This window comes from Chironomus tepperi, unplaced genomic scaffold (assembly GCF_022539635.2).
Source record: "Chironomus tepperi strain 1889 unplaced genomic scaffold, CSIRO-AGI_Ctep_v1 contig_175, whole genome shotgun sequence".
NCBI classification, from domain to species: Eukaryota; Metazoa; Arthropoda; class Insecta; order Diptera; family Chironomidae; genus Chironomus; species Chironomus tepperi.
The window spans coordinates 50,551-78,454 of record NW_027226297.1 but is presented as its reverse complement, the minus strand read 5'-3'; the positions used below and the strand labels follow the sequence as shown (position 1 = coordinate 78,454).

At 29.8% G+C, this 27,904-nt stretch overlaps 2 protein-coding genes across 2 annotated transcripts; both read left to right on the top strand.

The window, feature by feature from the left end:
- Positions 1-4,182: 4,182 nt before the first annotated feature.
- LOC139089101 (sodium channel protein Nach-like) lies at positions 4,183-6,564 on the top strand. Its single transcript, XM_070638535.1, has 7 exons — positions 4,183-4,302; positions 4,362-4,593; positions 4,659-4,806; positions 5,015-5,404; positions 5,754-5,871; positions 5,931-6,040; positions 6,389-6,564. The coding sequence occupies exons 1-7, from the start codon at positions 4,211-4,213 to the stop codon at positions 6,547-6,549; spliced, it is 1,251 nt and encodes a 416-aa protein (XP_070494636.1). The 5' UTR covers positions 4,183-4,210; the 3' UTR covers positions 6,550-6,564.
- Positions 6,565-6,967: 403 nt separating this feature from the next.
- Positions 6,968-10,286, top strand: LOC139089146 (gamma-aminobutyric acid receptor subunit beta-like). Its single transcript, XM_070638587.1, has 7 exons — positions 6,968-7,101; positions 7,303-7,385; positions 8,073-8,361; positions 8,427-8,509; positions 9,448-9,585; positions 9,643-9,927; positions 9,987-10,286. The coding sequence occupies exons 1-7, from the start codon at positions 7,037-7,039 to the stop codon at positions 10,136-10,138; spliced, it is 1,095 nt and encodes a 364-aa protein (XP_070494688.1). The 5' UTR covers positions 6,968-7,036; the 3' UTR covers positions 10,139-10,286.
- Positions 10,287-27,904: the final 17,618 nt, after the last annotated feature.

Sequence of the window (27,904 nt, the reverse complement as noted above, 5' to 3'; positions counted from 1 at the left end):
GCGCATTATACGCGAGAAATAACTACGTCAATTTTTGACGTCATTGTGGATTTTTTTCTTCTCTTTTTTTTTAATTTAACTTCTCTCCAACAAAGCGTATGCAAAATTATTTGGGAGTCTTGAAGCGTGCTTGAATAAAAAAATCATTGACCTTGGAATCTGATCGAGAATTTTAAGTTGCTTAATGAGTTTGATTGGGATTTTTTGAAAAATTTCAAGAGTTTTTATGAATTTTTGGGGACTCACCTTATGAATTGCTCCTTAACTTGAAGTAAACTTAAACAAACAGCTGCTGTTGCTGCTGGACTGCCTTCAATCCTCTCCAAAATTTTATCACACTTCCAAATATGTCTGAAAATTCCTTTCTCAAAACTTTACTTTAAAATTTCACTCCGTGTACGACACTAAATTAAACAAAAGTATTTTTAAATTTCCTCACAAAAATTTCTCGCCGTAAATCAACGAAATAAATTTTTTTTTTCACCGCTTCAGTTTGTAGCTGAAAACAAAACTGAACTAAATTAATACAATATACACGAATTTTTCTCAAAAAAATGAAAAAAAGTTTCTACACAGTCAAAGAGAATATATTTTCGAGATGTCTATGGGATAGAGTTACTGTCTCACTCTCAGCAAAAACACGTTTGTCTTATGACTCTTCAATATACAGCTCGAATTGGGATTTTTTTCTTTCTTTTGTTATTTTTATTTTGAGAGCTCATTTACATATCTCGTGATGCAGAAGTGATGTAACATGTGGTAAAAAATCTCTCATTATCAGGTTTGATATGGAGAATGAGTGGATATGGATATGTATGGTATTTTTAAGAACTTGTTGCTTGTATTGCTATAGCTTGTATTGGATTTCCTAGAGTTACTTTTAATTATTTGACTCAATATTCAGCTGATGTAATAGCTAGCAAAAATATCATATGGCATGGCAAATGAACCAAGCGTATTACCCGAAATGGACCTTAAAACATGCTCAATTTCAGCAAAACTGACAATAAAATTGAAGAACTTAAAAGACAGTATAGAATCTTATTTTAAGAGTTGTTTTAAAAACTGTGACATTTATTATGAATTGTACACTTACAGACATTTAGCACTTTTAAGTCTATTTTCTATTTGTTTTACAAATTTGTTATTTTTCTGTGTGCTTGTCAATTGAGTTGCTTGAATATGTTAAAAAAAATTGACAGGCGGTAAAAATTTGTTTGCGACTAATTTTTTCTGATTCTCAGATGGTTCTTTTCAGGTTTTGGAATATCTCAAACATTTTAGAAGTTGGGTTTTTATGATTAATTTAATAAATTTTTCGTAAAACCTGGCAGACAACAGAGAAATAGATCGCTTTTAGTTTCCGTAGTGGTCTTTCTGTGCAATCTATTTGCCTGTTAGAGAGAGTTAATTCTCAGTCGTGAAGATTCTGTATAGCTTGGGTTCTTGCCACTTTCTTAGAATTATAAATTAATTTGTATTGAAGCCAAATTTCCCAAAATCTCGATTTCGACAAATTTTTAAGATCAAGAACGAGACTGAGAATAATATTGACTGGGAATTTTTGGTCTCGATTTATAGAACTTATAATGAATTCGCCAGGAATAAATGAACAAAAATTTCAAAAAATAAAAAACTTAGGAGAATTTTGACTCAAGAATGATCACATGTCTTACAAAAGTCTTACAAATTTTAAAATATATTTTTGTATTTATAATCTTCACACAAGCGGCACAAATAAAAAAGACTTCAATTTTTGAAGGTCCAGTAAAACTCTTTTATTTATGCTAATGGAAGCCTCCATGTATGCATTTAAATGTCGATCGGAGTAGAATCCTTAAATTTTCACACAGCTCAAATTTAAATACATTCTAGAATTTAAAAACTAATTTCCATTTCAATATTTAGTTAATATCTAAAAATCTTTTCTTCAAAAATTTAGAAAATTCTTGAAAAATCTTTAAAAATTATATTTTTAATGATTACAAAAAAATGTGACATACACTCTGATTTTTTAAAGCTAAAATCAATCAATTTATAAATTTGATAGAAATAATTGAAAATAATAAAAATTATTAATTTTATAAAAATTGCATGAAAATAAATTAATAAAGTCTATTAGTCTTAGTTCCATAAAAATAAAATAGTTTATGATTTAATTAATTAATTAATCAAGTTGAGCAACAGTGCATGTGATGAAAACATTCAAGAAAAGAATATAAATACAATTTTGATAATGCAGATCACAGAAATTTTATATCTCCAAGATTCTTCGAATTTATATGCGTTCAATTTCACATATGTCTGATCCAAAAATAAACTAAAAACGAAATCCATGTGTACAGTTAATGAAAGAGAAATCTGAATTCGAATGCATCTCACAGATTCTTATACTTTTTATACATGTTTTGTAACACAGCCAAAATAAATTTTGGATTTTCCGCACAAAGTCTCAAGAATTTCCGGCGTTTGACATTGAGGTTTAGTACTTGGAACTTTTGGTTGATCTACATCCATGACAATTCGAGTCATAAAGACTGGTACTGAATAACAAAAATGAAAAATCCACTCTCACTTAAGTTATGTCTTATCTCAACTTGCATGAATAGATTTCATAAAAAATCACAAGAAATTGAAATTCACATCAAAAAAACGGAAATTCCAATACTTTAACGGTGTCTATTGCAAATCACCTTGTTGATTCCCTTGTTGTAAGTCACGACTTTAGATATTTACAAGCGCTGACTTGATAAGTTTAAGCACATTTTGTTTCGATATTTCATCATGTGAACCTCCCAATTCAAAAAATTCTATACAACTAAAATTAATACAATGTTTAAGCCCTTGTAGACTATTACATTTCACATTAATATTTCAAAAGCTTCAGAGAAAACACAAATCATATGCAATTTATTTTAACGATCATTTATGAGCATAATTACCGCAAATGGCAATAGTTTCTTGGCGTATAAAAGACCGGACATTCCGAAAATGTTGAAAAGTCTTAAATCGACATGTTTGGAGTCATCAAGGCAAAATTATCTAAGGTGGAAGAGCAGAAGAGGATTGAAGTTTCTAAAATAGACAATCCTGGGATAATTGGAGATGTAAGTGGAGCTCAGAATGCTGTTAATCCTCAAGAAACTTTAGATTCAACTGGAAATGGCAATACAAATTTAGATCAAAATTCGAACTCTATTGTTCAGGTAATTAAGCACTGATTTTTAACACTGAAAATTTAGAATAATTGTAAATAATTTTAAATATTTTGTGGTTTAATACAAATTTTGTGACTTTAGTCTGAATAAATCAATTCTTATTGGAAGAAAGTTTAACACTAATTTTACTGGATTAATGGCTCAAATTTCCATTTTATAATTTTTTTGTTATCTCATCCTGAAGTTGCGTAAAACATAGCAACAGAGCTAAAAATTAGAAAATGCGTACAGACTAAAATAACAGAGAATGTTATATATGTAGGAGTCAAAGCAACAAAAAAGAAATTACCGGAAGCAGCTGTTTCAGTCAGAAACAAAAGCCAGTTCAATTGCTTTAGTAACTCCCTTCGATTCAAAGTGGATCAATATCTACTAATCATCATCATACTGTATTAATTAGAATATTGTAGGATTAGCTTGAAAATCAATAGTTAACTACACAATCATCATTTGCCCAATTATCTGCTCAATTAGTTCAATACTAGGCATTAATATAATTAACATTTTAGAACCCTCAACAGTCCCAGCACACTAAAACTTCAAAAGTTCAAATTAATGAGCAATCAGCAATCCAAAAACAGAAAACATCGCAGTCACTACTCACAAAAAAGCGACAACTACCTTTCGACTTCCTTCGCAATTGGTCCGAAGAACGACTCATCAAGAAAAAGCAAAAGATTTTAATTCCAAAGGATAAAAAGTTAAAGAAGCCAAAAAAGCCTGGCAATGTCCTCCTCGTTGATCCTAAAAAGTATCACAAAGAAACAATAATTAAAAAATTAATGAATGTAATCATTGACACATTTTATGAGTTTGCAGCAATAACAAAAGTAAATGGAATGTATTATTTACGCCGTTTCATAACTCATGGATTTCAACGAATTTTATGGAGTTGCATTATACTATCATTATTGTCATTTGCTGCTGTATTAATCTACTTATTATATCGACGATTTCTCGATTCACCTACACGAGTTACAATTGCATCCCCAATGTCCATTCATGAGATTCCATTTCCAGGGATAACAATCTGTCATCCACAAAATGTTATGGAATATAAGTCAAGAGAATTTGTGAGATCAGCGTAGGTTATTGCTTCTAGAATGTTTATTTTCATTAATAATTAACACAATTTTTTCATAGAAAATTTCCACTTGGTGCAACGCCTGAATACACATTAGAGATATTGCCATTATTAGCTGGATTCACAGAACGACAATGGATCGTCCCACGAATAGAAGATTTGGAAATGATTGATGCAATCCTTGACGCAAATAATTTGACTGTTAAGGGAGCAATCGATAAACTTGGAACTGTTTGTGCTGACTTTTTGCTTGTTTGTGTATTTGCTGGAAAAAAGTTTCCATGTTTTCAGGTACGAAAGTTATTTTTAGTCTCCTAATTAATTTTTTGTGTCTACGTCTATCATTTTTACTGTAGCAACATCCATACATGAAGTTCGAGGAATCCTATTCATATTTAGGTGCTTGTTGCTCGTTCAATTATCATCCGAATACAGTAGCAACAGCTGACTTTTTTAAAGCAAATACATTTGGAATTGATGGAGGATTGAGCGTTGTTGGCACTGGTGGGTTGATCTGTAGATTAATTGCTAATCCATTACGACAATGGTGAAATACTTTTTTGTTGCTAATTGTGAATGGAACTACGTTCATGTATCTATGATCTATCCAATTATTTTAAGAATTTATCCTACTTCCATTAATTTCGTTTGAATGAATCCATTCCAGGAATTTCATGCATTTTAATAAGCATCAATTCTTTATCCTTTACAGGACGTCCACAAGCAAGTGACGGTCGTTCAGGTGCTATTTATTCTGAAGGATTTGTTGTGATTGTTCATCATCCAAATGATTTTGCTGTTGAAAGTGCACCAACTACATACATTGACCTGAAAAAGGAGACATTTGTGGACATTCAGCCAATTCATTCGTCATGTTCTAGCCAAGTTTTGGTGTTGCCATTCGCACAACGGAAATGCATTATTCCTGCTGACAAAGGAAAATTGAATTATCGACAACCAGAATGTATGCTGGAATGCTTAAGAGATGAAATACATCAGAGATGTCAATGTCATCCATTTCATTTACCTAGAGCATCAAATCAAACAAATACTTTGAGGAATTGCCGAGCTGTTGATATATTGTGTATGGTGGATAATTATTGTGAGTTGAAATATGACCTGATTCCGCCTGATCCATATTGAATCCCAGTCGACTTTGAGCTAATGTTGCACGAAGTCTCGGCTTTGATGATTTTTCTAGTCTAAAGTCGAGATCGAAGTGGGGACCGGAACAGAAACCAGAACTGAGACCGAGATCGAGATCAAGACTAAGTCCGGTACCTAGACCGAGACAAGAAGAAAAATCCTTCAAAGGCTCGAGATTGATACTTCGAAGTCTTGGTATTGATCTCGAGAATCCTTGCTTCGAGCATTGCCTTTAGAGAAACATTTTTTGAGCACATCTTCCTAAAGTCATCAAAATAATTGAATTTTTTTGCCAATATTTCTAGTTCAATTTAAAACAGCAAAATGTGACCATTGCTTTCCATCATGCTCAGATGTTGTCTATAAAACGACATCATTCAAAATGAATATTGATCAGTTAGACCATGCAATTGATGATTTATAGTAAGTATGGTATTTTTAATGTCAAATGATATTCGAATCTAGGGATTAATTTATTTTAGTACTTACACTAACATAACGGACACTGAATTCGTCGTTCGTATATTTTTTGGTGGACAAAGAGTTGCTGCAAACAAAAAGATTGTTGTTATGTCATGGATATCCTTATTATGTAAGTAGAAGAATCCGAGCGTCTCAAAAAAAGAAGTCGGAAAGAAAGCCCGGAATATGGAGCTATATGGATGATCTAGAGACTACTTTGATTTGAGCATTAGTCGAGCATTAAAAACTTCGTAACTAATCCTTCTTCATTTATGTCGCACGAGTTGCTTTAAAAATGTTTCGAAATCATCCGTCACGACACCATTAGGGCCACATCAAGTCTTCCCGTTAATACAGCGATGTAACGTTGCTCTAGCCAACACGCTGTATTGGACGGAACCTAAACTAAACCCAGTTGAAGATAATATATATTTAAACTTATTTAAATAATTCACTATTTTCATTAATTTTTTTGCAGCCAATCTTGGTGGTGCATTTTCTCTTTGTCTAGGAATGAGCATCCTAAGCATGTGTGAAATTCTATTCTTCATCTTTGTTCGGATGATCAAGCACTACAAGAGAATTTTTCAAGTTGGACCTGTCATACCAAAATTTAATAAGAATGATGAGAAAAAATAGTTTCTTCAATCTTACATGCGCCTAAAGCTGGGTGTATAACTGGCTTTTAAACACCAATTTATTTAGGAATAGCTTCTTTTCTATTTCGAGCATTACTCAGCATTTTTATATTTTATTGACTTAATATTGGCTCGCTATATGTAACTGGATTTTAAATCTAAAGATTTATCATAAAATCTGCAGCTTAAATTCACCAAAGCTTTACAAAAACCTCACAAATGTTTTTAAAAAACGTTGAACGGTTTTCATAAAAAATTAGAAATAATATTAAGCATAACAATTTAAACGATACAAATTGAGATATTCACATACATAATAAATAATGTGATACGTTGCACCGTATCTCTCACGCGTGAGTGTGATTTGTTCCTATCAAATAAAATATAAAATTGAGTATCATAAGCTGTAACAAGCTTATTTGAGTGTGACAGTTCCATCGCGATAGATCATCTTCTCAGCATATCATCAATTAAGACTACATTTCAGGATGTTGGATTTTAAAATAATAATTGCAATAATTGTGTTTTCAAATTTTTTATTCAGCAATGCTAGGTGAGTTTATGATAAATATTTAATTGAGCTTAATTTAATCACAATTTATCCATTATAAGATTTAATAATGTTTATGACTTATTTGAAATTTCCCCTCTTTCATTTAAACTTAATCGTATCGCTCATTATCTCATTGAAGCAACTAAAACTATTTATTCATATTAATATTTTTTTTTTGTGAATTTCTATTGTTTTTATTAGCGCACAGCAAAACTCAAATGTATCAAGTATATTAGACTCGCTTATGGAAGGATATGATAAACGAGTAAGGCCAAATTATGGAAGTAAGAATAATGACAAAGATTTTTTTGATCACGAAGATGTTTGAATGAGGCATGGACACTAGATATTGGAGTTTTTGATGATTTTTCAATGTTTGGAGTTGCAAAGCGGGTTTGTGATTAATTTTGGGGAGTGTGTAGCCATAAAAGTGATATTTTAGGTAGCATAATGGTATGTGTAAAAGAATGTGCAACCTTTAAGTCTCAGACAGTAAATTGGAGATAGATTCAGATTTAATTCGGTACCATGTCATAGTCAAGCCAGCCAAAAGTTGCAATTGACAGCAAACAATTACTATAATAGTCAATAAGCATACTCACATTGAGCATTATTTACTAAAATGTGAACATGTTCATTGCTTGATAGGAGTGTGTCAAATTGAATTTTTTAGCTCGTGAAGTCCGTTAGCAGGGGTATATTTAAGAAGAAGGGTCTCTATTCTTCAGTCTGATCGAACTTCCTTGTTATCTCATCTTCTGGCTACACCCCTGCCCTTTAATAAATAATGTAATCACAATCAGCAAACCGACACATCACAGCCTTCAAACAGCGTCCATGCCTTATACTTATTCACTCTTCTTCTTCATCATTATCATCATCATCTTTTATGACTTAAAAGACAATTTTGTCAACTTTATCTTTTATTGAGACAAATTTATTTTTTCATGAACTTCTTTAAAATTGCTTAGAAAATGCTGTCAATGTTGGAGTCTCAATGCACATATTGTCGATTCATTCATTTTCGGAATCTGATATGGAGTTTACAATGGACTTTTATTTTCGACAATATTGGAATGATCCAAGGTTAGCATTTAGAAAATCTATTGTGTCAATTACACCTGGATATGAGTATGGAAGAGGACTTTGGTTCCCTGACACATTTTTTGTGAACGAAAAGGAATCATTTTTGCATACAATCACAACTAAGAATGAGTTTGTGAGGATCGATTATAATGGAAATGTCGTTAAAAGTTTGAGGTAAATTTTGGATATTTTCAGGCAAAAAACTTGAAATTTAATGTCATGATCATTATTTTTCGCAGGTTAAGTGTCACATTTTCATGTTCAATGAACTTCATTAAATATCCGATGGACAAACAAACTTGCACGATTCCAATGGAAAGCTGTAAGTAGTATTCAAAGCAGCATGATAAATCATATAAAAAAGAACAAACAAACAACAAAATGGTTAATGCAATTTATTAGCAATTTACACAGTTTAGTGATGTTACATAAGTAATGAAAATTTAAGTGGGTGTTTAAATAGTAAGATAGTTTCCCAGTACTTCAAATATTTTTAATGGATTCATGAGAAATAATTTTAAACTGTATGTGTAGTAGAATAAATTGTTCTAAAACGGAGTGTACACTTGGCCTTATCTACAACAATATTTGAGTAGCACAAATTAGTTAATCGATCATAAACCGGCTCTAGGATGGCGTGACTCTGAGATGCAACCGGCTTAATTTCGAAATGCTGGACCATGACATAGTCACGTTGGTCTAATGACAATTTTGGAATTGATTAACCCATTTGTGCTAATTGAATCCATAAAACACATATAATCTTTAAGCTTTCTTACTTGGCTGGCTGAAAATAAGAATTGTGATCCATACCATCCGTTGATGTTGTCTAAATCAAGCTCAAACAACAGCTACAAAGTGATCTTTTAGGATCACTAGACTAGGAAACTAGATATTATTCATCCTGAAAGACACGGCATTAAAAAGGTTGCAATGAGTGCACCAGGCCAGTGTAAATCTAGCGTGGAATAGGAACCCTAGCTAGAGTCACTTCTATCCAGGGACACCATTTTTCGTGTATTTCATGCTGTTTAAATCTAAATACATTTAGCTCATTTGAATAATTACAAATATTTTTCTCAATATTCACATTCCCAACCAAATAAATTCATCAGCATGCAATATTATTTTTTTCGTATCTACGTGAACTTTAACTAAATTAACAAATTATCTTTGTATGACTTTTTTCATTCATTTTATTAAAATATATTTTCATTGTTAATGTTGTTTACAAAAACTTTATTTTTTCTTATTTTGTAGACGGTCATAATGCGAATGACGTTAGTTTTTATTGGCGCGATGGAAGTAGCTCGGTTAGTGTAAACAGTGACATTACTCTACCGTTGTTCTCAGTTAGCAATGTTGATACCTCAAATGAGTTGATTTCGCTTAGCAATGGTGAGATTTGTTGGAGTTTTGAAGTAAATTTTTGAATAATTTAAATTGAAATTTTAGGAAATTACTCAAGAATCTCCTTGGCAATGGAGTTCCAAAGAGGAATTGAATATTATTTAGTTCAAATCTACATTCCATGTAACATGATCGTAATTATGGCTTATATCAGTTTCTTCTTAAACAAAAATGCTTCGAATATTCGTCTCGTCATGTGCATTGTTGGACTTTTGTCATTGATTGTTGAGCTTCAATGTCTCAATACTTATGTCCCAAAAACATCATATGCTAAAGCTTTGGATATTTACACTGGAATTTGCATGACTCTTGTCTTTTTGGCACTCATTGGTGAGTATAGTGTTAAGGATGTCTAAGGATTTAATTAAATAATGAATTTTTTTTTCTAGAATTTGCATTCGTCGCGAACACTGAAAATTATAAGAACGCCACAAAAACACCATGTGCTGATAAAATATTCCGCATTTTGTATCCAATATTCTTTATTGTTTTCAACATAATTTATTGGATGTTCTACTGTTCAGGATCTAAAATTGTATGATTTACCCTAAAATATATTTTCTTTGTTATTTTAAAAACAGCTCAAAATAAAAGTTGATCGCATATAAATTCACATAAATAATATAATTTGAGAAAAGTACATCGTTAAAGACTAAAGCTATGAAATGTTAAATCTGTAATTTGTTATAACTTTTCCCACTAATTATTAAATAATATAGACAATTTAATTTTTAATAAAGATTAATAATGAATTACTTTAAAATTGATGTTTTAATTACTAAGCCTTGTAAGTACAAAATGTATCCGGCAGAAATTAAATTTAAGTTGCTAATTGCGAAATTTTTTTTTTTATTATTCTTTTCTACGCATTACGCAGTGTAACACATTTTTTCATGAAGGCAGAATATGTGCAGAATGATTTCATGTTCATTTGTGCATCGAAGAAAAAAAATTTTAATGCAAATTGCTCCGGGATAAAGTGAAAAATGCGCAAAAAATGGTGATTTTGTATGAAAACAAAAATTTTCTTTTTACTTTTTTTGGATTTGACGGGATTCGAACCCAAGAGAAATGAATGAAAAAAAATGTACTTTTTGTATTCTCAAACGTTCTGAGACTCACCAACACAGGCGTTCTCCGTTTACAAAAAGCACAAAATGTATTCGGCAGAAATTAAATTTAAGTTGCTAATTGCGAAATTTTTTTTTTTATTATTCTTTTCTACGCATTACGCAGTGTAACACATTTTTTCATGAAGGCAGAATATGTGCAGAATGATTTCATGTTCATTTGTGCATCGAAGAAAAAAATTTTAATGCAAATTGCTCCGGGAAAAAGTGAAAAATGCGCAAAAAATGGTGATTTTGTATGAAAACAAAAATTTTCTTTTTACTTTTTTTGGATTTGACGGGATTCGAACCCAAGAGAAATGAATGAAAAAAAATGTACTTTTTGTATTCTCAAACGTTCTGAGACTCACCAACACAGGCGTTCTCCGTTTACAAAAAGCACAAAATGTATTCGGCAGAAATTAAATTTAAGTTGCTAATTGCGAAATTTTTTTTTATTATTCTTTTCTACGCATTACGCAGTGTAACACATTTTTTCATGAAGGCAGAATATGTGCAGAATGATTTCATGTTCATTTGTGCATCGAAGAAAAAAATTTTAATGCAAATTGCTCCGGGAAAAAGTGAAAAATGCGCAAAAAATGGTGATTTTGTATGAAAACAAAAATTTTCTTTTTACTTTTTTTGGATTTGACGGGATTCGAACCCAAGAGAAATGAATGAAAAAAAATGTACTTTTTGTATTCTCAAACGTTCTGAGACTCACCAACACAGGCGTTCTCCGTTTACAAAAAGCACAAAATGTATTCGGCAGAAATTAAATTTAAGTTGCTAATTGCGAAATTTTTTTTTATTATTCTTTTCTACGCATTACGCAGTGTAACACAATTTTTCATGAAGGTAGAATATGTGCAGAATGATTTCATGTTCATTTGTGCATCGAAGAAAAAAAATTTTAATGCAAATTGCTCCGGGAAAAAGTGAAAAATGCGCAAAAAATGGTGATTTTGTATGAAAACAAAAATTTTCTTTTTACTTTTTTTGGATTTGACGGGATTCGAACCCAAGAGAAATGAATGAAAAAAAATGTACTTTTTGTATTCTCAAACGTTCTGAGACTCACCAACACAGGCGTTCTCCGTTTACAAAAAGCACAAAATGTATTCGGCAGAAATTAAATTTAAGTTGCTAATTGCGAAATTTTTTTTTTATTATTCTTTTCTACGCATTACGCAGTGTAACACATTTTTTCATGAAGGCAGAATATGTGCAGAATGATTTCATGTTCATTTGTGCATCGAAGAAAAAAAATTTTAATGCAAATTGCTCCGGGAAAAAGTGAAAAATGCGCAAAAAATGGTGATTTTGTATGAAAACAAAAATTTTCTTTTTACTTTTTTTGGATTTGACGGGATTCGAACCCAAGAGAAATGAATGAAAAAAAATGTACTTTTTGTATTCTCAAACGTTCTGAGACTCACCAACACAGGCGTTCTCCGTTTACAAAAAGCACAAAATGTATTCGGCAGAAATTAAATTTAAGTTGCTAATTGCGAAATTTTTTTTTTATTATTCTTTTCTACGCATTACGCAGTGTAACACAATTTTTCATGAAGGTAGAATATGTGCAGAATGATTTCATGTTCATTTGTGCATCGAAGAAAAAAAATTTTAATGCAAATTGCTCCGGGAAAAAGTGAAAAATGCGCAAAAAATGGTGATTTTGTATGAAAACAAAAATTTTCTTTTTACTTTTTTTGGATTTGACGGGATTCGAACCCAAGAGAAATGAATGAAAAAAAATGTACTTTTTGTATTCTCAAACGTTCTGAGACTCACCAACACAGGCGTTCTCCGTTTACAAAAAGCACAAAATGTATTCGGCAGAAATTAAATTTAAGTTGCTAATTGCGAAATTTTTTTTTATTATTCTTTTCTACGCATTACGCAGTGTAACACATTTTTTCATGAAGGCAGAATATGTGCAGAATGATTTCATGTTCATTTGTGCATCGAAGAAAAAAACTTTAATGCAAATTGCTCCGGGAAAAAGTGAAAAATGCGCAAAAAATGGTGATTTTGTATGAAAACAAAAATTTTCTTTTTACTTTTTTTGGATTTGACGGGATTCGAACCCAAGAGAAATGAATGAAAAAAATGTACTTTTTGTATTCTCAAACGTTCTGAGACTCACCAACACAGGCGTTCTCCGTTTACAAAAAGCACAAAATGTATTCGGCAGAAATTAAATTTAAGTTGCTAATTGCGAAATTTTTTTTTTATTATTCTTTTCTACGCATTACGCAGTGTAACACATTTTTTCATGAAGGCAGAATATGTGCAGAATGATTTCATGTTCATTTGTGCATCGAAGAAAAAAACTTTAATGCAAATTGCTCCGGGAAAAAGTGAAAAATGCGCAAAAAATGGTGATTTTGTATGAAAACAAAAATTTTCTTTTTACTTTTTTTGGATTTGACGGGATTCGAACCCAAGAGAAATGAATGAAAAAAAATGTACTTTTTGTATTCTCAAACGTTCTGAGACTCACCAACACAGGCGTTCTCCGTTTACAAAAAGCACAAAATGTATTCGGCAGAAATTAAATTTAAGTTGCTAATTGCGAAATTTTTTTTTTATTATTCTTTTCTACGCATTACGCAGTGTAACACAATTTTTCATGAAGGTAGAATATGTGCAGAATGATTTCATGTTCATTTGTGCATCGAAGAAAAAAAATTTTAATGCAAATTGCTCCGGGAAAAAGTGAAAAATGCGCAAAAAATGGTGATTTTGTATGAAAACAAAAATTTTCTTTTTACTTTTTTTGGATTTGACGGGATTCGAACCCAAGAGAAATGAATGAAAAAAAATGTACTTTTTGTATTCTCAAACGTTCTGAGACTCACCAACACAGGCGTTCTCCGTTTACAAAAAGCACAAAATGTATTCGGCAGAAATTAAATTTAAGTTGCTAATTGCGAAATTTTTTTTTTATTATTCTTTTCTACGCATTACGCAGTGTAACACATTTTTTCATGAAGGCAGAATATGTGCAGAATGATTTCATGTTCATTTGTGCATCGAAGAAAAAAAATTTTAATGCAAATTGCTCCGGGATAAAGTGAAAAATGCGCAAAAAATGGTGATTTTGTATGAAAACAAAAATTTTCTTTTTACTTTTTTTGGATTTGACGGGATTCGAACCCAAGAAAAATGAATGAAAAAAAATGTACTTTTTGTATTCTCAAACGTTCTGAGACTCACCAACACAGGCGTTCTCCGTTTACAAAAAGCACAAAATGTAGTCGGCAGAAATTAAATTTAATTTGCTAATTGCGAAATTTTTTTTTATTATTCTTTTCTACGCATTACGCAGTGTAACACAATTTTTCATGAAGGCAGAATATGTGCAGAATGATTTCATGTTCATTTGTGCATCGAAGAAAAAAAATTTTAATGCAAATTGCTCCGGCAAAAAGTGAAAAATGCACAAAAAATGGTGATTTTGTATGAAAACAAAAATTTTCTTTTTACTTTTTTTAGATTTGACGGGATTCGAACCTAAGAAAAATGAATGAAAAAAAATGTACTTTTTGTATTCTCAAACGTTCTGAGACTCACCAACACAGGCGTTCTCCGTTTACAAAAAGCACAAAATGTAGTCGGCAGAAATTAAATTTAAGTTGCTAATTGCGAAATTTTTTTTTTATTATTTTTTTCAACGCATTACGCAGTGTAACACAATTTTTCATGAAGGCAGAATATGTGCAGAATGATTTCATGTTCATTTGTGCATCGAAGAAAAAAAATTTTAATGCAAATTGCTCCGGGAAAAAGTGAAAAATGCACAAAAAATGGTGATTTTGTATGAAAACAAAAATTTTCTTTTTACTTTTTTTGGATTTGACGGGATTCGAACCCAAGAAAAATGAATGAAAAAAAATGTACTTTTTGTATTCTCAAACGTTCTGAGACTCACCAACACAGGCGTTCTCCGTTTACAAAAAGCACAAAATGTATTCGGCAGAAATTAAATTTAAGTTGCTAATTGCTAAATTTTTTTTTATTATTCTTTTCTACGCATTACGCAGTGTTACACAATTTTTCATGAAGGCAGAATATGTGCAGAATGATTTCATGTTCATTTGTGCATCGGAGAAAAAATATTTTAATGCAAATTGCTCCGAGAAAAAGTGAAAAATGCTCAAAAAATGGTGATTTTGTATGAAAACAAAAATTTTCTTTTTACTTTTTTTGGATTTGACGGGATTCGAACCCAAGAAAAATGAATGAAAAAAAATGTACTTTTTGTATTCTCAAACGTTCTGAGACTCACCAACACAGGCGTTCTCCGTTTACAAAAAGCACAAAATGTATTCGGCAGAAATTAAATTTAAGTTGCTAATTGCGAAATTTTTTTTTTATTATTGTTTTCTACTCAAACTTGATTAAAATCATGCAAGTTGAAGTTTAATTGAGAAAACGTTTCATAGATGGCGCTGATGGTAAGTTTGGATGATATACAAACACTGAACAGATTTCTTTTTAAGAAGGATTTTTTTGTGATAAATTTGATTCTTGATTAGAAACTGAAATATTAGAGGAATTTTTTTAGATTTTTTTAGAATTTTTTTTTGCTTTAATAACCTTTATTTCATCATTTTTCATAATTAAAAATTTACATCAATAGTTTTTTTTTTCGTTCCTTAAATTTTTTGCATCCAAGTTTTTCATTTTTTTATTCTCAATTGAATCAATTTTTCATAATTTTTCATTTTTTCATCAAACATTGTGATTTTTTGTGAATGTTTTTTATTCATTCAAATTCAATAGGAAATGAAGTTTTTAATAGATTTTTCTCACATTTTGTATTGCAAATCAATTTACAATTTTGAAATTTTGTTTTCGTTTTTGTTTTTTTTTGTAAATTTAGATTTAAAATTAACATCAAAATCATTCCATTTTATTGCATTTTTTTTGTGGCTTGTTTATTTAAGTTTTAAGTTTTATTTCATCATTTTTGTAAATATTTTCTGTAAAAAAATTGAATTAAAATTGTAATACTTTCTAAAATGTTTCATCTGATAAAATAATTTTACATCTGTTTTGAAAAAACTTTTTTATTTCCTTAATTTTTTTTCATTACTTTAGATTTTTATTTATTTTTCATTCACGGTATATTTTTTTTTCATTAATAAAATCTTCCTGAGCTTTGTTGTTTGTTGTGTGAGTTGTTCAAATATTTTTTTCATTATTCATTTAATTCACTAAGCATTTTTAATGGTATTGTTGTAATAGTGTATAGAAGAGGAAGTTGGTAACTTAAAGTTTCGTTTTTTATTTAATTCAAAATTAATCAACAAAGATTTTTTCACATTTTTAGCTTGAATTTTTGTTTTTAGTTTTATGTTGTTGCACGGCATACGTTTAAAGCATTAAAAATTATTGAGCATATTGTTTTCAATGGTAAACTAGTAATGAAGCGGATCACGCTTCATGGAATATTCACACCATACGTAGATCAGAAAAGTAAGAATTAAAAAAAAAACTTGAACAAAATAATAGATTTATCAAATAAATGTGATAATTCGAGCCTCGCTTGGACGCAGTTTCTAATGCTTGGGTACTACGTTCGAACTACTCTAGTTCGAGCTTCGCTCGAATTTTTTTTCTTCTCATGGCAACATATTTTGATATAAGTGCAGCTTCTAATGCTTGGGAAAATTTTCACGCCTTCACTCGCTTCGCTCCGTTCAGGGCGCAAAAATTTGTGAGCTTCGCTCAATCAAGTCCGAACTACGTTCGAACTACTTCAGTTCGAGCTTCGCTCGAACTATTTTTCTTCTCATGCCAACATATTTTGATACAAGTGCAGTTTCTAATGCTCTGCGCCCGACTTGGGTAGATTACAGTCCTTATATAGATCACTATACGAGCCGGGCTGAGCTCCGCTCGCCCGACTTGGGTAGATTACAGTCCTTATATAGATCACTATACGAGCCGGGCTGAGCTTCGCTCGCCCGACTTGGGTAGATTACAGTCCTTATATAGATCACTATACGAGCCGGGCTGAGCTCCGCTCGCCCGACTTGGGTAGATTACAATCCTTATATAGATCACTATACGAGCCGGGCTGAGCTTCGCTCGCCCGACTTGGGTAGATTACAGTCCTTATGTAGATCACTATACGAGCCGGGCTGAGCTTCGCTCGCCCGACTTGGGTAGATTACAGTCCTTATATAGATCACTATACGAGCCGGGCTGAGCTTCGCGCGCCTGACTTGGGTAGATTACAGTACTAATGTAGATCACATTAGAATCTGTACGAAAGTTTGCTCGATAGACTCATACATATGTCTGCTATGCGTGAAAAAGAAGGGATCTGAATCTCAAAATTTCATTGTTAGTTGATTCCAAAGAGAGTCCATTTTATCACATGTTTTAGTCCAACGTAAACGGATCGAGAATTCGTTTTAGCACTTATGCTTGAAATTCCAAAAACTGTTTAAAATTATCACAAAAAAATGATTTCTTCATGAATTTTAAAGATACAATTTGATTTTAACAGTTAATTAGTTAATAAATTTTAGGTATTATATCAATATATATGATTAATTCAGTAAATATCAATTGATTCATTAACAATGAAAATTTTGTGTTTTTACCGTTAAATTTTTATTCAAATTTCGAGTGCTGAAAACCATACAAATTCATGTAAAACCGTACAAAATTAACGGTCAGTTTTTCTATAGTTTTTGCTAACTAAAATTTGGCATAAATTTCTATTTATGATATCTTTAATTACTTGATTTATTATTTATATTTTGGGCAAAGTTTATGCGTACAATAAAAAAACCTCAAAAAAAAAAATTTAAAAAAATCTTGTAGGATTTGAACACATGACCTAAGGGCGAAATACTTTTACTCTCCTACGAGTACATTCCGCCATATCATATTATAAACTTATAATAATATTACGGATAAAACACATATATAAATGATTAATTTTTTACTTAAAGAAAATGATGATAAGAAATAATCTTAACTGTCTGCGGCTGAGCGAAGCGAGGCCGCGATTTTTTCGAAATGTGTTTTGGAATAATCGGCTATAATTTTGCAAAAAATGACAGTTATTTGCATCATGTACCTCACTGGAAGCATCTTATGGTTCCAAAAACTAATCAGTTCTTGCCATAACCGATATCTATCAGATGCAAAAAACCCGAAGTCTTAATATTGAGTTTGAAGCGAGTTATCCAGCCGATTAACTTGCTAACTAACTTGCTAACTAACTTGCTAACTAACTTGCTAACTAACTTGCTAACTAAAGGACAGAAAGCGTTTTTTTGCGATTTCTCGGCACTGGAAGCACCAATCGAGATGCGGTTTTCACTGTTGGATTGGTATTCTCAGGCACAGATTTTTGGCTAGGAACTATATGGGGCAATTCCCCAAGGGTAATCCAGCAAATCAAAAAAAGTGGTTTCAGTGATAGACCAAAAACAATATATTCACCCAAATTGAAAATTTGGTGTGAATATGAAAGTGCTTGTTGTGATTTTTTTGATGTTACACTATGTAACCGGAGCTGAAAACGTATTTTTTTGGTAAATTTTTCACTGTTACACAGTGTAACATCGAAAAAATGGTCAAAAAATACGAAATTGAAAATTTGGTGCAATATGAAAGTGGTTGTTGGTAATTTTAGTGATGTTACACTGTGTAACAAGTGCTGAAAAAATATTTTTTCGGTCATTTTTTCACTGTTACACAGTGTAACATCGAAAAAATGATCAAAAAATATGATTTTTTCGAAATGTGTTTTGGAATAATCGGCTATAATTTTGCAAAAAATGACAGTTATTTGCATCATGTACCTCACTGGAAGCATCTTATGGTTCCAAAAACTAATCAGTTCTTGCCATAACCGATATCTATCAGATGCAAAAAACCCGAAGTCTTAATATTGAGTTTGAAGCGAGTTATCCAGCCGATTAACTTGCTAACTAACTTGCTAACTAACTTGCTAACTAACTTGCTAACTAACTTGCTAACTAAAGGACAGAAAGCGTTTTTTTGCGATTTCTCGGCACTGGAAGCACCAATCGAGATGCGGTTTTCACTGTTGGATTGGTATTCTCAGGCACAGATTTTTGGCTAGGAACTATATGGGGCAATTCCCCAAGGGTAATCCAGCAAATCAAAAAAAGTGGTTTCCATGGTAGACCAAAAACAATATATTCACCCAAATTGAAAATTTGGTGTGAATATGATAAAGTGAGTTAGATCTTAAAAATTTTGCAGTTGGATTTTTATAGGCTATAGAAGATTACCTATGCAGAAAAAATTTCATTATATGTGCACCAATAGGAGAATCGAACAAAAACATTCATATAGCCCTGGTGGTCAGTGGTTTCACTATTATGAGTTGAAATTTTGCATACATAAACTATGTGCTAATATCTCTAGACGTTTTCGGAATTATTCAAAAAAACCGAAAACTCTCGGTTTTATGAAGAAATTAAAATGTGTTTTGGAATAATCGGCTATAAATCGCAAAAAAATGACAGATTTTTGCATCGTGTGCCTCAGTGGAAGCATCTTATGGCTCCAAAAACAATACAGCTCTTGCGACAAACAATATCTATCAGATGCAAAAAACCCCAAGTCTTAATATTAAGTTTGAAACGAGTTATCGCACCGATTAACTTGCTAACTTGCTAACTTAATGACAGAAAGCGTTTTTTGGCGATTTCTCGGCACTAGAAGCACGAATTGAGATGCGGTTTTCACTGTTGGATTGGTATTCTCAGGCACAGATTTTTAACTAGCAACTATATGGGGCAATTCCCTAAGGGTAATCCAGCAAATCAAAAAAAGTGGTTTCAGTGATAGACCAAAAACAATATATTCACCCAAATTGAAAATTTGGTGTGAATATGAAAGTGCTTGTTGTGATTTTTTTGATGTTACACTATGTAACCGGAGCTGAAAACGTATTTTTTTGGTAAATTTTTCACTGTTACACAGTGTAACATCGAAAAAATGGTCAAAAAATACGAAATTGAAAATTTGGTGCAATATGAAAGTGGTTGTTGGTAATTTTAGTGATGTTACACTGTGTAACAAGTGCTGAAAAAATATTTTTTCGGTCATTTTTTCACTGTTACACAGTGTAACATCGAAAAAATGATCAAAAAATATGATTTTTTCGAAATGTGTTTTGGAATAATCGGCTATAATTTTGCAAAAAATGACAGTTATTTGCATCATGTACCTCACTGGAAGCATCTTATGGTTCCAAAAACTAATCAGTTCTTGCCATAACCGATATCTATCAGATGCAAAAAACCCGAAGTCTTAATATTGAGTTTGAAGCGAGTTATCCAGCCGATTAACTTGCTAACTAACTTGCTAACTAACTTGCTAACTAACTTGCTAACTAACTTGCTAACTAACTTGCTAACTAAAGGACAGAAAGCGTTTTTTTGCGATTTCTCGGCACTGGAAGCACCAATCGAGATGCGGTTTTCACTGTTGGATTGGTATTCTCAGGCACAGATTTTTGGCTAGGAACTATATGGGGCAATTCCCCAAGGGTAATCCAGCAAATCAAAAAAAGTGGTTTCCATGGTAGACCAAAAACAATATATTCACCCAAATTGAAAATTTGGTGTGAATATGATTTTTGTAAGCTTTTATAGAGATTTTTAAGGATTTTTAGCAGTTGCTGAATTTTTATTTCTCTTAATTATAAGAGTTCCCACCTTAAGAAATACTAATTTTTATAAAAGTGGTTTTCAAGTCATGGATGATTTTCAATGAATGTGACTCTGTCAAGGAATATTTGACTTGTGATATATCCAGATCCCTGTTTGGATGAAAGTTGATTGAAATGTCCAAATGATAAATAAATATCCAGGCCAGCATTACTCTAGCTACTGACCAGATTCGATGGAATTCGACCTAAAAATAGAGCAGGAATTGTTAACCTTTTTTTGGACAAAACTATTCAATTTGCTTGAGTTTTTCGAGACAAAAATCTCAAAATCTCCGTTCAAAAATTTCTAGGTAACTCTCTGGGCCTTATTTAAGTCGGTCTGGAGGTAAATATTTGACCATTTCTATTTTCCTTGGGTTTCCAGAGTGTTAATAACGACAAACAAATGCATGTACTCTTCTAAAACCAGAGCATCAAGCTCAGACATTAAACTTGAATCATATTAATTCAAATTTACTATATATCCTTAAATATCTCTACAAAAACCCCAAAAATCTCTCATCGAAAATATGCAAAATATAATTTTCATCAATCGATTTTTTAAATTCATCTTAAACTTAAATTTCCACTTATGTAGTTTTTGTCTATTGTATCTTTGTTTATTTTGGTACGGCTTTATGGTTTCGGTATATCTGTTCATGTTTTTTACTTAATAATTGGCAGGCATATTGCAAGTTTTTTCTTAGTTTTTGATTGAGTTGAAGGCTTTAAAATTAAGATTTTTACCATTTTAAATAAAACTTTATTTTTTTGAGTAACAAAGATTTAGTTAACAAGTTACTGTATGTACAGAACAGAGGGTCAGAGTTGGTTGATGGTGATTTTAGAGGATTTGATTGTGTAAATTGGGATTAAGAAATGACAAAGCATTGAAAAGTTATTTTTGGAAAACTTAATTCAAATTATTAAAATCCATAATAAATAAAAATCTTTTTTTTTTTTAAATTTTAATAATTCAATTTTTAAAAATTCTTAATAAATCTCAAATTAAAATCAAGACTAGGGACATGTAAATAAAATACGAAAGCCAGAGTTCAAAATTATCGTAAAAATCTTAGAAAATTTTAATTTTTAGTTTTTAACTCAAAAATTGTAAAAATCTAAATTTTTTAAGAATTTTTCTTTTTGAAAAAATTGTTTCAAATTGATTGTATGCTAGAACAATAAATTCACAATTTCAACCACTTTTCACATCACCAACTCTGAAGAAAACAAAAGAAATTAAAATAATTTTCCATCAATATGGCTCTTTTCATTTTCTCATCTCATTTTTGTTTTCGTTAAATTTTTTATTTTTTTGTAATTTTTTTTCTTAATTTTTTATTAAGTGTGTATGTGTGATTTTTTTTTTCAAATATTCCTAAATATTTTAAATATTTTTTTCTTCATTTAAGTTCACCTAAACAACACTGAAAGCAATTTTTTATTAATATTTATAAATATTTTTTTTGCCAACATCTTTTTTTTTGTGTGAAACTTATGATTTCAAATTTTCATTTTATGCTTGTGATACCAATGAATAGAATTAATTTTTTTTTTACTGGATCAACACTATAAGATTTTCTAATTAATTTTTTTATAATTTTTTTGCGGGCCACAACATCAAATTATATATATTTTTAGTTCTCATAATTTTTTAATGAATTTTGTTCTTTTTCAAATTTCGAATAAATAATTTCTACAATTTTACATTAAATTTTTTCGTTCTTTTACAATTTTTTATATTTCGTAAATTTTTGTCTTAAATTTTGAATTTTTTTAATTAATTAATTTTGTTCATCATTTTTGAATGAATTTAAATTTAAATTTATTAAGTCTTACAACCCTCCAAGAGACAAAAGAGAAATGAAAATTATTTTTCATCTTTTTTTCACGATTTACAGTTTTTTTTCTTCTTCGCATTTTTTAAAGATTTTAAATTTAAATTTAAGTAGGGAAATGATTTTTTTTAGATTTTTTTATTGGAAAAATTGACCACATTGAAAAATTTAAACAGGTTGTTTTATGAGAGAAATGTGTGGGAAAAGTCAATGTGCAATTTTTAAGTATCCATTGTGCAGTTTTTATTTTTTGGAATTAAAATTAGAATTTTATGAAATTTTAAAAAATATCTAAAAAGCAGAGCTTGAACTCGACTCGGATTTTGTATGGAAGTTCGACTTTAGTTGACTCGACTCCATATGAAATTCAAGTCGATTTCAAGCTGCAATTTAAAATTAAGCTATTTATAGAAAAATATTAAAAATCTATCAAAATCATTGCTTATTTCAGGACAAAAAAGGAATTGTGGACCTAAAATCGCAAAAAGAAGAAAATTGCTATTTTTAATTCAAAATTTCGATTCAGGAACAATTAAGTATTTGAGAATGTAAGAATTTTGATTTAAATGGGCTTAGTCGTTCGCAAATTCAGTGTCAGAAATGTGATGTAATTGGCTTTTTTCTCTTTTCCTGGATATTTAAAGTAATATTTAAATAGTCTATCTTGTATAGTTCCAAAAAAACAAACATTTTGATGTATAATATGTTAAATAAAACACTATAATTAAGCCAAAATTTGAAAAACAAACTCGATTTCTGACACTGAAAATTTGTTACTTAATCTGAATTTTTGGACAAAAATGCTTTTAATTTTATGAATAACGAGTTCTATGGTACAAAAATTAGTTGTACTTGTTCATTTTTCAATGCTCTACAATGTAAAATGTCAAAAGTTAATCAAAAACTGGTTTAAAATAGTTAAATTAATGATTTTTTGTAAAAACGTTAAGAAAATTTTGAATTTTTCCATACAAATTTTTCTGTGTTTACAACAACAAAAATATTCACAAAAATTCGAAAAAAATTAAAATTAATAGCTTAATTTGTTAATTAATGAACTGGAATTGGCTGTATTTATGTTGCTTTTTTGTGTTTTGATACTCAGATTAATTAACAGAAGTCGTTTTTTAAACTTTTGAGTGATTTTAGAAAATGGAACTGTTTTTTCGTCTAAGCCCAAATATATGTCAAAAATATTTGAATTTTTATAGAATAAGGAATTATCGATCGAATTTCATTTTAATTAGATGAAAACAAATATTTTTTTTTGATTAAAAATTTCTTAAATTTCTTACTTATCATAATTTTTAATAAAAAGTCGTTTCTAGCATATCACACGTTTGATTTTCATCATTAATGGTAATCTTTAGAAATTTTTTATTTTTCTCACATTTCGAAGTTTATTTACAAATTCATCATAAATAAAAAGTTTTTATCATTTTTTTTTTTCACTTAATTCTTATCTTCATCACGTGTATAAATAATAAAATATTTGAAAGACATGTAGACATCTATATTTTATTTAGTTTAAAAAGGTATAAGGACTCGATTCATTCACTCAACGCATTTCATTTCATATCATCAATAATAGTTCATTCGATTCGTTTTTTAATTTTTTCCATTTTGTAAAAAAACTGGACGATTTACACAAGTTTTCACGTTTGATTTGAAAAAATAAGCACATCGTGAGTTTAATTAATGTTTTTTTTTTTATTATTTATTAATAGTATTACTATTATTATTACTTTTTTGATATTTAACTTCATTTTTTTATACAAAACATCCAAAAAACATTGATTTAGTGTATTAAACTTTTTTTTTAAATGTTCTTCTTATTGTCTATAGAAAAAAATCTCTTTCGTTTAAACTTCCATTTCCATTCATTCTATATCCTAATTTTTACTTTTTGTTTTGTTCTGCGTTACAATTTTGAAGGATGTAGATTGAAGATTTTTGATCTTTAAGATTTTAAATACAAGGTTTTGACTTAGGTAGGTATGTTTCAATCGACCGACGGACCTTAAACTACTTTCTATATCAATTTATAGGATTAAACTTGATTTAAAATATATGAATTTTGAACCTTGAATTCGACTCTAATTTTGGATGAGCTCAAGACAAATTAGTTGCTTTTTTTGAATTACCGACACGAATTTGGAATTCTCTGAGCATCTTCAAGGATAAAGTTTATTTTTTAATTTTTTATTTTTTAGCAGATATCAAACAACCCCAATTATCGCCAAAACATTTTCCTAAAATCTCTCAAATCAAAATTCCTTAAATTTACATTCTCCAAAATTGTAATCCATTTTCAACTTTATACTCGTCCTTGCTCTAAATTTGTACAACATGTTTCCATTTTTCATTTAATATTTTTTATTTCATAATTTCATTAAAAAATTTTGTTTCATTCTTTATCTCCACTTTTATGCCACAAAAATAATTTTTTCTTTCTCTCACATCTCAAATTTGTTTCTTTTAATTTTGATTTTTTGATTTTGAATTTCCGAACAACAAAAATGAGGAAACCTTCTCAATGGAAATACCTTTTGCGAAGCCTTCTTCATTTGTATTGCTTGGGGAAAGATGATCAAAGTGATTAAAAGTCATCAAATTGATCATTATCTTTCGTAAAAATCCAAGTTCATACCTTGATTTATGTTCGAATAATTGCAATCTATTTAACTCGAGAGGAATAAGCTTCATGTCACCATAAAATGAAATTTTACTAAACACTGCAAATAAGTTAGAAATACATGAATAGCACAAGTCAATTAATAAATCCAAAAATTCGAACTAGGCCGACATGGTCCTGATATAAGACCGAATTAAAACCGAATCAGAGTCAGAGTCATACCAGCCTAATTCCGAATTTTTGATCCATTTGGTGATTTGTGCTATTCGACATATTACAAAATTTCAAATTTTTAAATGACGATTGAAAAATATTGTTAAAAATTTGAATTTTCAAAATATTTCTAAGTCATGAAATTTATAATTTCAGAAATTTTCATCTCGTTTTATACAAATCCATTTGATGATGACATTTAGCTTTTTTTTTTGTTAAATTGTATATCCAATTGTTCACTCCTAACCCATTTATTCAATTTTGTAGCTTTCCGAAATAATAATTTGTCGTAAAAATTGATCAAAGAAAGATTTCTATGCCGAAAAAATTAAAAAAGAAATAAAAATCCGTTTGTAAAAAACATTATTTAAGTTATTTTATGTCCTATTGAGTTATTGAGTTTTGTTGCAATGGAAATTTTGGTGTAGAGGACCAAAACATAGACAGTGAATGTTATCTAGTATGAAATTAGTTTTGATCTTGAACTTTTTACTTGAAATTACTCAAAATTTCAAAGTTTTTGACAAGTTTTCTGTCATTTTAACCTCATTGTTTCTCTTATCCTTACCCAAAATTTCCACTTCAACATTTTTTGTTCATTTTCTTATGTCTTCATTATTGTTACTTATTGTGTGGTTTATTTTTTTCATTTTTTATATGAGTCAATGGTTTCCTAACTAAATCCAGTTCTATGGAATTTTTTTAATATTGTTTGTTTTGCAGTATTTTTCTTATTGACTGTTTTGTTCTATTACATTTTTTTTCATCGTTTTATTATTGAGGTACATTGATTTTGGCACAGTTTAAAATACTTTTAATTATTATGTTAACAACAAAAAAAGTTTTGATTAAAATTCTAGTGAAATTTGAGTGAGAGTTTTGAGAAGTATCTTATGAAAAATATTCAGAGCTTGAAGTCGATTCGGATTTCGTATAGAAAAGTCGAATCAAGACGATTAGGCTTCATTTAAATTCCGAGTCAACTTCAAGATCAGCAAAAATTATTTTAAAACTAGATTTGCATTTTTTCAGCAAAAATACAAATTAAAACTCATCCAAAGATGCAGTCCTTCCATTTTTAACAAATCCTATGTTTCTGGCATTTTTAAAGACATTTGTCCCCAAAAAATCACCCTCAAAACTCTCAATCCAACTCCACATTTATTAAAAGGATATAAAAATATTTCATCTGAGTTTAAAATAAAACAAAAATCAATAAAGAACAAACAAAAACAGTTTTTAAACTATTAGTTATGTCGGTAACAAAAATAGATAAGCAAACAACTTGTATCAATCACTACAAATCTCTTCATATCAAACTAAAATTCATCTCTAATTGATTGAGAACAATTTTCTTTTTTTAATAATTAATCATCGTAATTTATATGTGTTTTCATCATTAAATCTTATCATTAATCACAGACTCTTCCGATGAAGAAAAATTATTTTTTTTACTGATTTTTTTCCCTATTCCTATTTTTTTTATATTCAATAAAAAGAAACTCTCATTTTCATGCTGAATTCATTCATTTCACACTTTTTTTTAATAAAAAATTCCATTGCACTCTTAACACCTTTTTGTTCAGCTCAAATTGTTTTTTTATTGTTGAATTTTTATTTTGCTTTTTAAAGTCAATAAAATAATGTTTTTTTTTTAGAAAAAAATTACCGGTCCAATTTTTATCCCACTTTTTGGGAGGAATACATCCTTACACATTCATACAATTCGTACAAAAATTCTCATTTAATTTTGTAAATTGAGTTCAGTTTTATTGGATTTTTAAAGAGTATGCGTTCATGGTAAAGAAATACAACTACGGCACCTATAAGCCTATTAGGGATACTGATCAATAGAGCTCGAAATTGACTTGAATTCCATTTGAAATTGAATCGACTTAGGTCGACTTTTTCCTTCAAAATCAAAGACGTCATCGAGTTTTGTTGCTTAGTATCTTATTAATCATTTTCGTACAAGTTCTGACTCAACTTTGAGCTTTGCGCTCTCGGGTGATAGTGTTTAGTTAATAACTACCCCCTACGATTGACTAATGTTACTTTCTCTGGAATTTTCCGTAAAAAATGTCATTAGTAGACTGTAAGTCTAGTTATTAACTAAGCTTTACGTCAAGTTGTCAAATAGGGATCAAATCAGACTGAAAACATTGCTATTGATGATATCTTTTTTCTTCACTATAAAGTATAGGGTTATTATAAAAAGTATATATCACATCTTTAACAATCCACAAAAACTGAACACCATTCACCTAACTTCTACCTCACTCATCACAACTCATCATCACAATTTCTTCACACATTATCACTTCAACATGATTCACATTCATATTAATTTTTTTTCTCTTAAATTTTTCTTATTTTCATTTTAATATTGCATTTAATTTCATCATTTTTTTTTTGTTCTTCACTAATTTTAACTGAAATGACTAATAAAAAAATGTAAACATATATTTTCTCTTATTTTTCTGTCCTTAATATTTTTTTTGTTGAGGTAACACTTTGCGTTTCATTTTAATTGTTTTATTTCATTTTGTGTATGAATGTTTTATGTTTTTGCTGCTATTCAATCTCAAATTTTCGTCTCAAAGCATTTGTCTAATACAAAACTTTATTAAAATGAGACTTAAATTTTTTTTATGTCTTTCGATTCGTTGGTAACGTTTTTTTTTATTCTTCATACTTATGAACTTCCACGTGGAAATATTTATGTTTTGTCATTTTGAGAGGAAAACACATATAATATAATTAAAAATATTTTTTTTTTGTTCTT